Below are 14788 nucleotides of genomic sequence, written 5' to 3' on the forward strand. Positions count from 1 at the left end.
CGACTCGACGGCACAAAACAACAACCACATGGTGGAGTACTGGATAAAGCATTTGGATGCTAAGGTTTTTTTTTTTTTTTTTTCCTTTATAATTTCTATTTCTTTGTTGACATTGTTTTCTTTATTTTTTCAAGAGTATTTCTAATTACTTGTTAAAGCTTTTTTTTTTATGGTATCTGCTTTAAAATCTGCCAGATAATTCCAACATCTGATTTATCTCAATTTTGACATCAGTTGATTATTTTTTCTTATTCAATTGTGATTTTATGGTTCTTTGTATGCTTGGTGATTTTCAATCGTATCCTGGATATTTTGCTTTTTATATTAAGAAACTCTGTGTTCTATTTAAGTGTTTCATTTTAGCAGACTAATTCTGGCTAGGTTTAACACAGAATTTTTGGCTACTTTTATGAGCCACAGTTTCCAGTGACACTGTATAGTGTTATTTTGGTCCATTTGGTTTATCTGGTGCTACAGGGGCTCCCACTGGTCCCAGATGATGTTGCCTGAGGGGATTGATGAAGTTTCTCTAGACTACTGCTCGCTACCTCTATGTCAGAAGGGAAATACAAGGCACAATCCTAGCTCTGCATGGTTGTGACAGGGTTATCCATGACAGGGTGGGACTGGGAGTGTTTTTCTGGTCAGGTAACTTGTTATGATGGAATAACCCTTGCCAATATTCCTGGCTATCTATCTATTGTCTCTGGATGAGGGAGGAACCGATCAGACTCAGGAACCTAGAACCTTCCCAGGTTGGATCCCTTGTTGTGGCAGGATCCCTCTTGTTGGGGCTGCTCAGTGTATCTGGATCAGAGAGGAGAGTCTCAGGCCTATGGACACAAATCAATTTCTTGGGCTGGGTGCTTGGCTTGTTGTGGTGGATTTACTTTGCTTGTGCCCTCTGGGATGGTGAGATCTCTGGTGAGGGAGGGAAACCCTGGCTGCTTCTTGTCTGTGGATTTCCCAGTTGATTCCTCTGCTAGTATTATTACCAGTTTTGGCTAGTGTTCTGTTGGGGTGATTGAGGAGCTGAGTCTACCTGGCTGCCTTCTAGGTTGTAGATTGAGAAATGCCAGGCCTAGGTCTCCTTTTTTCTGTTGTGTGTGTATGGGGTATTTGTAAGGCATCCTGCTACTATATAGGTCTTGCAGTCCTGGGGTCCCTAATCAGTTCCTCTTCCTCCTTCCACCTATTGGAGTTATCTTTGATAGTACTCTTGCATCATTTCTAGGTCTACTTAGTAGGGGAAAGAACAGAGCAATTACTTTATGATATCTTGTCCAGATAAGTCTTCTCTTCCATGTCTTTTTGATATAACTCTAGTCTTCAAGTGAAGAATCTCTTGGCTCATGTTGTTTATTTCTTACTTCTGTCTACTTACTTACATCAGCCACTGTTCAAAAATTTCTGGTTTCCTTCAGTGGAAGGTAGTAATTGATCAAAATCTTGGCTCTGTGGAGGATCACTGCTATTGTTTTTTGTTTCTATATCTCTTTAGTAGACATACCAAACATTTTGTTAGTGTATTTGAGTTATTGATATTTTGTTAGTAATTTTAAATTTTCTCTTAACAAATACATTTCATTGATATTTAAAAATCTAAGATGATAGAGATGGAAGTTTTGTTACTTAAAAGCATAGCTCTACATATGTTATAGGGATTTTCACATCCTGTAACTTTGTTTCCTAATGTTACTAAATTATGTTCAATTTCTTACTTAATTAGTAAAGGTCTGATATTATTTTTATCAATTAAAACTAAATGTTAAATCACATTTCAATGCTTCCTAATATTTTAATAAATATTAAATGTTTTAAAATTAGACTTATAAGAAAATTCCGTATTTTTATTCATAATATAGAAATAGCTCATATTTTCATTAATTTTTAACTTTAAAATATTTGTTTTTAATATAATTATTTTTGTTGTTGTTGGTGGTGAGAATATATATAGTAAAGCATACACCAATTCAACAGTTTCTACATGTACAATTAAGTGTTACTGATTACATTTTCTTTGTTGTATAACTATTTCTTAACCCCCTTTTCTGAGTTGTTCCTCCCTCGTTGATAAGTTAAACTTCCCCTAAAGTCCCTATCTAATCTTTTGAGATTCTATTGTCAATCTGATCCCATATAGATTTTAAAAGGGCAAAATGCTCAAGGAAGACATTTTTTACTAGTTAAGTGATACAATTTTTTGGTTTTAAGAAGACTTTAGGGATATTTTTGGCTTGAAGTTTAAATATTATCTCAGGGCAAAAGTTTCAGGAGTTCATCTAGCACCCATGGCTCCAGAAAACCTGGATTCCATAAGAATTTAAAATTCTGTTCTGCATTTCCCTCCTTTGACCAGGATTCTTCCATATAATATTTAATCAAAATGTTCTGTAACAGAAACTTGGTATCATCCAGTTCTTCTGGTCTCAGGGCAAAGGAGATAACTGTTCATGGCCAATTAGCCATAAACTCCATTTCTTCCTTCTATTCCTGACTCTCCTTCTTCCTCTGTTGTTTCAGGTGACTAGAGACCAATAGTTGTGCCTTGAATGGCCACATGCAAACTTTTAAGAGTCAGGAACTTTACAAAGAACTAAGTAGAACAGAATCACTAAACATTATAGGCCAATGAACTGGGATATCCCATGAACCGTGACCATAACCCTCCAAACCAAGGAACTAAATCCCATGAGATATTTGGTTGTACATAATAGGTAGCCTTGGCAGCAAATCTTCTTCCTCTTTTCTTCTTTGTTGTCATTTTTATAAGTATGTGTATTAATTACAAAACTTTTCTAATTCAACTTTTTTATGGATGTACAACTTATTCATAGCATTTACAATAATCAGCTGTGCATCCATAACCATAATCAATGCAATTGTTCCATCACTGCAAACTAAAATTTAGCACTCCATAAGCAATAATGTCCCCCTCTTTTCACCTCTCCCTACCCTGTTGTTGTTGTTAGGTGCTGTCAAGTTGTGTCTGACTCATAGCGACCTCATGTACAGCAGAATGAAACACTAACCTGTCCTGTGCCAACCCACGATCCTTACTATACCTGATCCCATCATTGTAGCCACTGTGTCAATCCATCTTGTTGAGGTCCTTCTGCGTTTTTGTTGTCCCTCCACTTTACCTAGCATGATATCCTTCTCCAAGGAATGGTCCCTTCTTACAATATGACCAAAGTAGGTGAGACAAAATTTGGCCATTCTTGCTTCCAAGGAGCATTCTGGCTGCACTTTTTCCAAGACAGATTTGTTAGTTTTCTTAGCAGTCCATTGGACTTTCAGCATACTTTGCCAACATCACAACTCAAAAGTATCGACTCTTCTTTGGTCTTCCTTATTCATTGTCCAGCTCTCACATGCATATGAGGCAACTGAAAATACCACAGATTGTGTCAAGTGCACCTTAGTCTTCAAGGAAATATCTTTGCTCCTCAGCATTTGAAAGAGATCTCTTACAGTGGATTTGCCCAGTGCTATATATGACCTCTGATATCTTGACTACTGCTTCCATTGGTGTTTGAGGGTTTTAGAACCAAGTAATAAGAAGTCTTTGACAGCTGCAATCTTTTCTCTATTTATCATGATGCTGCTTATTGATCCAGTTGTGAGGATTTTTGTTTTCTTTATATTGAGATGTAATCCATACTGCAGAGTGTAGCCTTCAGTCTTCATTAGTAGGTGTTTCAAGTCATCCTCACTTTCAGTGAGCAAAGTTGTGTCATCTGAATAATGTAGGTTGTTAATGAGTCTTCCTCCAATCCTGATGCCACATTCTTCTTCATAGTCCAGCTTCTTGGATTACTTGTTCAGCATACAGATTGAATAACTATGGTGAAAGGATGCAACCCTGACAAACTCCTTTCTTGATTTCAAACTATGCAGTGTCCCCTTGTTCTGCTCAAATGACAGCCTTGTGGTCTATGTACAGATTCTCATGAGCATAATTAAGTGTTCTGGAATTCCCATTCTTCTCAATGTTATCCTCAATGTTATGATCCACACAATCATATGCTTTTGCATAGTCAATAAAACACAAGCAAGCATCTTTCTGGTATTCTTTGCTTTGAGCCAAGATCCATCTGACATCAGCAATGATATCCTTCATTCCACATCCTCTTCTGAATCCAGCTTGCATTTCTGGAAGTTCTCTGTCATACTACTGCTGTAACCATTTTTTAATTACTTGCATGTGATGTTAATAACATTGTTTGATAATTTCCACAATCTGTGGAATCACCTTTCTTTGGAATGGGTACAAATAAGGATCTTTTCCAGTCAGTTGGCCAAGTAATTGTCTTTCAAATCTGGCATAGCTGAGTGAGTGCCTCTAGTGCAGCATCTGTTTTTTGAAACATCTCAGTGGGTATCCCATCAGTTCCTGGATCCTTGTTCATTGCCACTTCCCTCAGTGCAACATCAGCTTCTTCCTTCAATACCATTGGTTCTTGAGTATATGCCACTTCTTGAAATAGGTGAACCAATTTTTTTTTGGTACAGTGACTCTTTGTATTCCTTCTATATTCTTTTGATGTTTTCTGCATCATTCAATATCCATGGAATCTTTCAATATTGCAACTCGAGGTTTAAATTTTTCGTGAGGTCTTTCAGTTTGAGAAATGCTGAGTCTGTTCTTCCCTTTTGCTTTTCTGACTCCATGTCTTCACACATTTCATTATAATAATTGACTTTGTCTTCTTGAGCTGCTCTTTGAAATCTTCTCTTCAGCTCTTTTATCTTGTCATTTCTTCCATTTGTTTTAGCTACTCTCTGCTAAAGGGCAAGTTTCAGAGTCTCTTCTGACATCCATTTTAGTCTGTTCTTCCTCTCCTGTTTTTTAAATACCTTTTGCTTTCTTCATGAATGGTGTTCTTGATGTCATCCCACAATTCCTCTGGTTTTCGGTCACTGGTGTTCAATGCAACAAATATACTCTTTAGATGGTCTCTAAATTCTGGATAGATATTATCAAGGTCATATTTTGGCTCTTGTGGACTTGTTTTAATTGTCTTCAACTTCAATTTGCATATGAGCAGTTAATGGCCTATTCTACAATCCATTCCTGGCCTTATTTTGACTGAAGATATTGAACTTCTCCATGGCCTCTGAAAGTGAGGATGACTTGAAGCACTTACTGATGAGGATTGAAGAATATGATCTGCAGTGTGGGTTACATCTCAATATAAAGAAAACAAAAATCCTCACAACTGTACTTATAAGCAGCATCACAATAAATGGAGAAAAGTTTGAAGTTGTCAAAGAGTTCACATTGCTTGGTTCTACAATTTACACCAATGAAAACAGCAGTCAGGACATCAAACAATGTATAACACTGGGCAAGTAGGCTGGAAAGTATCTCTTTCAACTGTTGAGGAGCAAAGATTTCTCCTTGAGGACTAAAGTGCGTCTGACATAAGTCGTTATATTTTTAATCACCTCATATTCATGTGAAAGCTGGACAATGAATAAGGAAGACAGAAGAAGAATTGATGCTTTTGGGTTGTGGTGCTGGTGAAGAGTGCTGAAAGTACCATGGACTGCTAAAAGAATTAACAAATCTGTCCTGGAGGAAGTGCAGCCAGAATGCTCCTTGGAAGTGAGAATGACCAGACTCAGTCTCACCTACTTTGGTCATCTTATCAGAAGAGACCATCCCTGGAGAAGGATGTCATCCTTGGTAAGGTGGAGGGTCAATGAAAGAGGGGAAGGCTCTCAATAATATGGATTGACACAGTGGATGTGGTGATGGGCTCAAGTATAGCAAGAATCACAGAGGTGGTACAGACCAGGTGGTGTTTTGTTTTGCTGTGCATAGGCTTGCTATGAGTTGGAGACAACTCAATGGCACCTACCTAACAACAACAACATCGCTTCTTGCCACAGATGTCATCAGTCTGATTCCTGTGTATTTCATCTGGCAAAGTCCACGTGTATAGCGACTGTTTGTGTTGTTGAAAAAGGATATTTGAAATGAATAATTGTTGGTCTTCCAAAATTCTATCATGCTGTCTCCAGCATTATTTCTATCACCAAGGCCATATTTTCCAACTGCTGGTGACTCTTCTTTATTTCTAACTTTTGCATTCCAGTAACCAGTGATGAACAACACATCTCGATTGCACATTTGGTCAATTTCAGACTGTAGAATTTGGTAGAAATCTTCAATCTCCTCCCATTTGGCTTTTGTGGTTGGTGCATAGATTTGAATAATAGTGGTATTAACTGGTCTTCATTTCAGGCATATAGATATAATCCTATCACTGACAACATTGTACTTCAGAACAGATCTTGAAACAGTCTTTGGGATGATGAATGCCACACCATTCCTCTTCAATTTGTCATTCTCAACATAGCATATCATATGATTGTCTAATTCAAAATGGCAAAATCAGCCCATTTTAGCTCACTAATGCCTAAGATACTGATTTTTATGTGTTCTATTTCATTTTGACAACTTCTAGTTTTACTAGATCCATATTTCATATGTTCCAGGTTCTGATTACTAATGTATGTTTGTAGCTGTTTCTACTTATTTTGAGTCATGCCATATCAGCCAGTAGAGGGCCCAAAAACTTCACTCCATCCATATCGTTAAGGTCCTCTCTACTGTGAGGAGTCAACTCTTCCCCAGTCAAATTTTGAGTGGCTTCTGATCTGATGGGCTCACCTTCCAGCACTATATTGGCCAATATTTCAGTGCTATTCATAAAGTTTTCCACTGATATATCAGACCATGCTTCACTGCTATTCATAAGGTTTTCACTGGACAATTCTTTGAGAAGTGAATGGCCTCTTTGTTCTTTGGCATCTATCTTAGTCTGGGAGCTCTGCTGAAAGCTGTCCACCACAGGTAAACCTGCTTGCATTTTGCAACACTGGTGGCATAGTCTCCAGTCTTACAGCGATGCCTAAGCCACCACAAGATAACAAACTGACAGACAAGTTCATTGCCTTAGTTGTTCCTAGCCACTCTCTTCACTTCCTCACCTGTTTGGGGCCTGACCTTGAATAAAGACACCCCAAAATCCTGAGCACCATGCTCCTGCCTACCTGTTTTGGGCCTGGCCTTGAGTAGTACTGATATTTTCACAATGTTAAGTCTTCTTAACCATGTGCATTCCATTTATTTATGTCTCTTTTGATTTCTTTTAGTCGTGTTATGTAGGTTTTTTTTTTTTTTTTTTTTTTTTTAAATTTTTTTTTTTTTTTTTTTTTATCTCTGGTTAGATTTCTGTTGTTGTTGTTGTTATGTGCTGTCAAATCAGACCTGACTCATAGCGACCCCTCCTTGGGTTTCCGAGGCAGTATCATTAAAGAAGTAGATTGCCCAACCTTCTTTCTGAGGAGTGGCTGGTGGGTTTCAACCATAAGCCTTCTGGTTAGCAGTCAAGTGTCTTAGGTACTATGCTACCAGAGCTCCTAGATTTATTACTGAGTGCTTCATATTTTAGATGGTTATTGTAAAAGATATTGTTTTCTTGATTTCTTTTTCAGGGTTCTCTTTGTTAGTGTAGAAGAATCCAATTAATTTTTGTATGTTGGTCTTGTACCCTGCCACTTTGCTTAATCCTTCTACTAGTTGAATCTCTGGGATCTTCTATGTATTGAACATATCATCTACAAATAGACATAGTTTTACATCTTTTTCAATTTCAATACCTTTTATTTCTCTTTCTTGCTTTATTGTTGTGGATAGGCCTTCCAATACAAAATTGATAGTAGTGGTGATAAAGGGTATCCTTGTCTGGTTCCCATTGTCAAGGAGAATGTTTTCAGTCTGTCTCTGTTGAGTATAATGTTGGTCATTGGTTTTGTGTTTTGTCCTTAATTATATTGAGGAATTTATCTTCTTTTCTTATTTTTGCTGAGAATGGGTGTTGGAGTTTGTGAAATACTTTTCCTGCTTTGATTTATATTATCCTGTGTTTTTTGTCCTTTATTTTATTTGTGTGGTGGATTATGTTGATTGTTTTTCCAATGTTGAACCATCCTTGCATACCTGGTATAAACCTGACTTGGTCATGATGTATTATTATTATTATTATTTTGTATATTGTTGGATTCTATTGATTAGGATTTTTTAAGAATATTTGCATCAATGTTTATGAGGCATATTGGTCTATAATTTTCTTTTTAATGACAACTTTGCCTAGTTTCAATATCAGGGTTATGTTTATATCATAGAATGTTCAGGAGTATTCCATCCTTTTCTGTGTTCTAGAATAGTTTGAGTAAAATTTGTATCTTCTCTTTTCTGGTCTTTGGTAGAATTCACCAGTGAAGCTTTCTTGGGCGAGCCTTTTTTTTTTGCTGATTTTTTAATGTTCAATTTCTTCTTTGTGATGGATCTATGCTGTATCACAAAAGAGTCACCTCAATATAATTTTTGATTGAATTAAAGCCATATTCAAATATGCTTTATTTTGCAGGCTAATTATACATTTTATTTTGTGGACAAGATAAAGACTCTATCAAAAATACTACTGAACATATCCAACCTTTTTCAGAGAAGTGGAAATGGTCAGATGCTTAACCAATTCCAGGTGAGTAATGACTCATTGTCAATGTGGGTTGTGGAGCTACCTGCTAGTGTACACATGATAAATCACAGTGGTTATTTAGAAGAATTTACAAAATCATATCTTGCATAAATAAGCTAGGGTGGGCAAAACACTTAGAGTAGTATTTTGCACATAGGAAATACTATTGTATAAATCTGGGCCATCCAAAAAGCAAATGCCAAGATGGGGTACATGTACAAAGATTTCACTATGGAAACACCTGCTAAAGAAAAAGAGGAGGCAGCAGTGAAGGCTTCTAGAGCTGTCAGACCATGCTGCAAATGTGACTCTGGCTGCAGGAGAGAAGAACCTCAAGAGGAAGCCACCCCAGAATACCCTGCAGTTTAAAGAATGCTGAGCAAGACTGCCAGGGAGTCATTGAGCTGATGTCAGCTATCAAAGGAGTCTTGTGTCTTCTAGGAATGGTACTGACTCAATATGCCTACTGTGCCCTGACATTGCTGGGGATAGCCTGTAGGGAGGCATGACTCCTCAGAGAGAAATGGATTTCAGAGAGGTTTGCTCATTGACTAATTTTTTAGTACAAGGATCAGCAAACTTTTTCTGTAACTGGCAGACAGTAAATATTATAGACTTTGATAAAGTTGCTGGTATAACTAGCCATAATTGCATGCAAATGTCTTAGGCTTTTGACTGCTAACCAAAAAGCTGGCAGTTCAAACCCACTGGGCACTTCTTGGAAGGAAGGTTGGACAATCTACTTCCATAGTGACACTGTTTCAGAAACCCAAGGAGGGGCACTATGAGTCAGATCCCACTCGATGGCAGTGGGTTTTATAAGTGGCAAATTGAGAATATATAAGGTCTTATGAAAACATAAAGGAATGCCTAACTCTGTTTCATGGAGGCCTAGTGGCGTAATGGTTAAGCAATTGGCTGCTAACTGAAAGGTTAGCAATTTGAACTCACCCAGCGGTTTTGCAAGAGAAAGACTTGGTGATCTGCTCCCATAAAGATTACAAACTAGAAAACCCTTTGAAGCAGTTCTACTATCACATGGAGTCACTATGATTCAAAATCAACTCCACAACACCAAACAACAACAACTTTATCTCAAGAGTTGGGCATAGTTTTCTGGAGAAGATTACATTTTATCTGAGCACTGTTTGTTAAGTAGATATTTTAGAAATTAAAGTCACATAGTAGTGTAGTGCCTAAGGCACTTGACTGCTAACCAGATGGCTGGCAGTTCAAACCACCAGCTACTCCCTGGAAGGAAGGTTGGGCAATTTACTTCCGTAGTGACACTGCCTCAGAAACCCAAGGAGGGGTCACTATGAGTCGGGTCCGACTCCACGGAACATAACAACAACATTCCATCACTTGATATTTTACACAGAATAAAGTGTAGTAAGTTGCTACTCTGTTTCTTAACATTGGGATCAAGTTCAGTTTATGATGTATTTGTATTTTGAAGAGTCAGGAGATGTGTTTGCAGTTAGTTCTGCCACTAGATGGAATAGTTTTGCCTTCGGGTGACTCTTATACCAGTGCTTTCCTTTCCTTATCAGTAAAAACTCAAACTCAGTACCAGGGATTTGATTCCAACTCATAGCTACCGCTTTGGGTTTCTAACGAGGTAAATCTTTACATAAGTAGATTGCCCAGTTTTCCTTCTGTGGAGTAGCTGGTGGGTTTGAACTGCAAATCTTCTGGTTAACAGTCAAATGCCTTAGACAGTGCACCACCAGAGCTCCAAAAGCAACAACAATTTCCAGATGGGGATGTTGTGGAGATTAAATGAGATAATATATAATAAATTGTCCAGCACATTGTTTGACAAGTATTAAATGCTCAATGAAAGAAATCAAATAAGTTTATAAAAAAAGTGAATGTCAAGTTTCATAATAGGCTTGTCATCCTTATTGTTGTTATTTGCCATCGAAACAGACCCGACTCAGAGTGACCCCTCCTTGGGTTTCCGAGGCAGTATCACTACGGAAGTAGATTGCCCAACTTTCCTTCCAGGGAGTACAATTGTTATATGTAATGAGCCAAATGTAAGAAATAAAAGCCTAAACATTGAAGATGCCGGTTATTTGACAGTTCCTTGTCTGAAGCTTCCCAAGATATCTTTGTGTGGTAATACAGAATCATGATAAAATATAAATATCCTGCAATGAACTGATAAATTCTAAAATTAATCCCTCCTTGTTTAATACTGGGATTCAGCCTCACCACATCAACAATTTCCACTCTCAGTTTCTTGGTGATTGTTGGATGTTGTAAATATGTAGTGGTACAATGAGAATAAATTCATGTCAGAGCAAAGACATATTATTACAGTAAGTCTATGCAATGATTTAGAGAGCCTCCATAGAAAAACTTTCAAAAATAAGGTAGAGTTAGAACAATTTTAATGATGAGATAAAAATGATACAAATGACAAAATAAAAAGATGCTTCCAAAAAGTATGATTTGAATCTCAAAGATTACGAGAGATGTGGCGAAATGATGAAAACCCTTTCATCAGTATTTGTGCAATAATGACTCCCTCTTTATAGCTGGACTGTGGAAAAAGTAATATAAAGTAAAGGATGATATAGGATATCACCAAGTAGTTTAATATAGTTTTATTAGAATATTCTTTCAAAAATTCAACACTTGGTTCATTCTTTGTTTTCAATATTGGTGCAGATTACAATTACAATATAAATTTTGATAATTGTTATTTTCTTTTTTTTTTCAAGATAAAGTCCTACAAATTTTGCCCCACTATTTATTGTGATGTTTTAGAACAACTTTTAATTGGCTTCATTTTACAGGCCTTCTTTTGTATAGTAAAATTTTGAATAACTCTAAAAAATATCCAATAAAAAGAAATGAAGTAATTCTTTTTATTTTTTTTCTTTCTTTTAACTATATCATTTTCCTTTAGGAAGCCCTGACAAACAAATTTATAAGACATTTTATAGAAAGCCAGTTGCACATTGATGTGAACAAACTTACTGAAAAGCTTCGGATGTACGGTAAGCACACTGAGGGGTGTGCTATTGTTCATTTACCCAACTTCTTTGCCTCTAGGCTCCTAACACTTTGACTATTAAGTTGCTGTTGACACTGAAAAATCACTTTCCTCTCCCAGTTTCTGCTTTCCCATTTCTAAAATGATGGACTTGAACTAAATCAACTCAGAATTTTTATACCAAAAATGTTCTGAGTTGCTGATTCATTGTTTTTAATAAAGAACTTGGTTACTGAAAAAAAATGCCTTCTGATTCACATTCAAGAATTGTGAGTTACAAAGCAAGTTTATAAAGTAAGTGTTACAGATTTAACAGCAAATTGAAAATAGTTGCAGTGATTTTAAAACATTTGATGTCAGATAAAAATCTATCAGTCTACAAACATTTATTGAATTTGTTTTTCTTTTTATCTTTTTTTTTGAAATTATTTTTTCTTTTTATTGTACTTTGGGTGCAATTTATTAACTCACTAATTATTTAGATATTTAACACTTACTGAACAGAGGGGATTAATGTTTTGTGTAAGGGTGTGGAGACAGAAGAATGCAAGCCATAGTTCCTTTTCTCACTACACAGTCCAGTGTGGAAGATGAGCACACTTAGAAGCTGTGACAATTTGGTCAGGTGAGGGCTATGTCAGGAGCAGACAAGGATGGTCTGAGGAGCCTACCTTGGCTGATGGGGTTTTTCTTTATAATGGTGTCGAGTCAGTTTCAACTCGTAGTGACCTAATGTATAACAGAATGAACACTACCTGGTCCCACACTATCCTCACAATTGTTACTATGTTTGAACCCATTGCTGAAGCAACTGTGATGATCCATTTTGTTAAATGTCTTCCTCTTTTTCACTCACCCTCTACTTTTCCAAGCATGATGTCCTTCTCTAGGTAATGGTTCCTCCTGATAACACGTCCAAAGTACATAAGACTAAGTCTCACCATCCTGACTTCTAAGGAGCATTCTGGCTGCATTTTTTCCAAGATAGATTTTTTTCATTCTTCTGGTACTCCATGGTATATTCAGTATTGTTTGCCAGCACCATAATTCAAACACATCAGTTCTTCTATGGTCTTCCTTATTTATAGTCCAGGTTTTGCACACATATGTGGTGATTGAATATTCCATGTCTTAGGTCCATATTGGGGAGGAGAAAGGCATAAAGAAAGGCTTCCTTGAGAAGGAAAACATTGAGTCCAATCCTGGAAACTAGTAATGGAAAGGTGTCAGGCTACCTCAGGTGACTGCCATAGCCTATTCAGTGGAAAGGGTCTAGGATTTTCCTGAAGCTTTAGAGCAAGTGACCAAAACACAAACAGCTGCTACAGAGTTTATTCTGACTTATGGAGGCACCATTTGCCATTTGTGTCACACTAGAACTGTGCTCCATAGCATTTTCAACAGGTGCTTTTTCAGAAGTAGTTTGCTAGACCTTTTTATTTTTATTGTACTTTGGGTGCAAATTTACAGAGCAGAATTTGTTTTACATTCAACAGTTCATGTACCTTTGGTTTTACTCCCTGATTACTATCCCCAACCCTATCCCACTCTCCACCCCTCCCTTCCCTGTAACTTCCCCTCTCTGTGCCCTTCTTAGTTATGCATTCTTGTCTGTCCAGCTTTCCCTCCGTGGCAATGCTAGCCCTCTGGTGCCCCATGGCTGATTACTCCAATGGGTGTATCTCCATAGAGTAGATGGGTGCATAGCACTGGCTTGGGTGTTCTGCATGTAAGTCTTTCTACTGTTGGGCTGAGAGTCAGTCCTTGGGAGTGAGTCCTATCCCAGGCCTGAAGTGTATCCCAGGGCCACAGTCTTGGCAGACCCACCAGACTCCATCTGACCAATAATTCAGATCATTATTATGCTTTTGAATTTTGTTCCACGTTTTTCCTCCCACTCTATCCAGGATTTCCAGTTTTGATCCCTTCCCGAGTGGTTGGCATTGGTAGCCAGGCACCATCTAGTTCTGATCTTGAGGTCCATCGTGTCCTAGGGCTGATTGTTCCCAAATGCCTTTGATTTTCCTCACTTTTCTTTCCTTCAGATGAGAGGAGACCATTAGCTGCATCTTAGATGGCTGCTTGAAAAATTTTAAGGCCCCAGTAAGCAGCTGAATGCATTAACCATTTGGACCACTCAGAGGAAGAAAAGACATTTTATTAGGTACAATGTTGTTATTGTTGTTGTTATGTGCCGTCGAGTCGGCCCTGACTCATAGTGACACCTCCTTGGGTTTCCAAGGTGGTATCACTATGGAAGTAGATTGCCCAACCTTCCTTCCGAGGAGTAGCTGGTAGGTTTGAACTGCCAGCCTTCTGGTTAGCAGTTAAGTGCCTTAGGCATTATGCTACCAGACCTCCTATTAGGTACAATAGTACATTAAAATATACATATATATAAACACATATACATACATGTATATAACAAAACCAAACTCACTGCTATCAAGTCAATGTGTAGTGCCTAAGGCATCTGACTGTTAACCAGAAGATTAGCAGTTCAAACTGACCATCCATTCCTCAGAAGGAAGACTGGGCAATCTACTTCTGTAAAGATTTACTGCCTCAAAATGCAAAGGGGCTTGCTATGAGTCAGAATCAACTCAATGGCAATGAGTTTAATCTACATTTATATATATAAAAATATATATTATTGTATGTAAGATGAAAATTTACAAAACAAATTATGCCCCATTTAACAGTTTCTACATAGTTTATTCAGTGATATTGGTTACATTTTTCACAATGTGTCATCATTCTCATTCATTCAATTCTGGTTATACCATTTCTATACTCTAGTTTCCCTGCTCTGTTACTTCCTCATCTTTGCTTTACAGTAATTTTTGAATATTTGTACAACTCTTTTGTGTGTGTGTGTGATTTCGGTGAAAATTTACAGAGCAAATTAACTTTCCATACAGCAGTTTACATGCACTTTGTCTCATGACATTGACCACAATTCACCACAATGCAACATCTCCCCTCATACTTCCCCCCGATAGTCACCTCTTCCCTGTGTCCATCCCTCCATGCACTCCTGCCCCCTGAGCTGTCTCCCTGTGCATAAGCAGCCCTTCTTTCTCCCATTATTGTTCTCTCCAAGGAGTGTGTTTACCTAAGGCAAATGTTCAACTCATATGCCTATCTATTGCTTGGCTGGAAGCCACAGGCGTGGGTTTAATTCCAGACCTGAAGAGCATCTAGGGGCCATAGTCTCAGTGGTTCC

General features: G+C 37.6%; 1 protein-coding gene across 1 annotated transcript in view; it reads left to right on the forward strand.

Annotated features, from left to right (window-relative positions):
- ABCA13 (ATP binding cassette subfamily A member 13) overlaps window positions 1-14788 on the forward strand; it is an 888443-nt gene that overhangs the window by 219491 nt on the left and 654164 nt on the right. Inside the window, 2 exon segments of the mRNA XM_007944147.1 lie at window positions 8445-8558; window positions 11476-11566. Coding sequence (XP_007942338.1) covers window positions 8445-8558; window positions 11476-11566 — 205 coding nt within the window.

The sequence above is a fragment of the Orycteropus afer genome, unplaced genomic scaffold, assembly GCF_000298275.1.
Source record: "Orycteropus afer afer isolate SDZICR_OR568_19922 unplaced genomic scaffold, OryAfe1.0 scaffold00121, whole genome shotgun sequence".
NCBI classification, from domain to species: Eukaryota; Metazoa; Chordata; class Mammalia; order Tubulidentata; family Orycteropodidae; genus Orycteropus; species Orycteropus afer.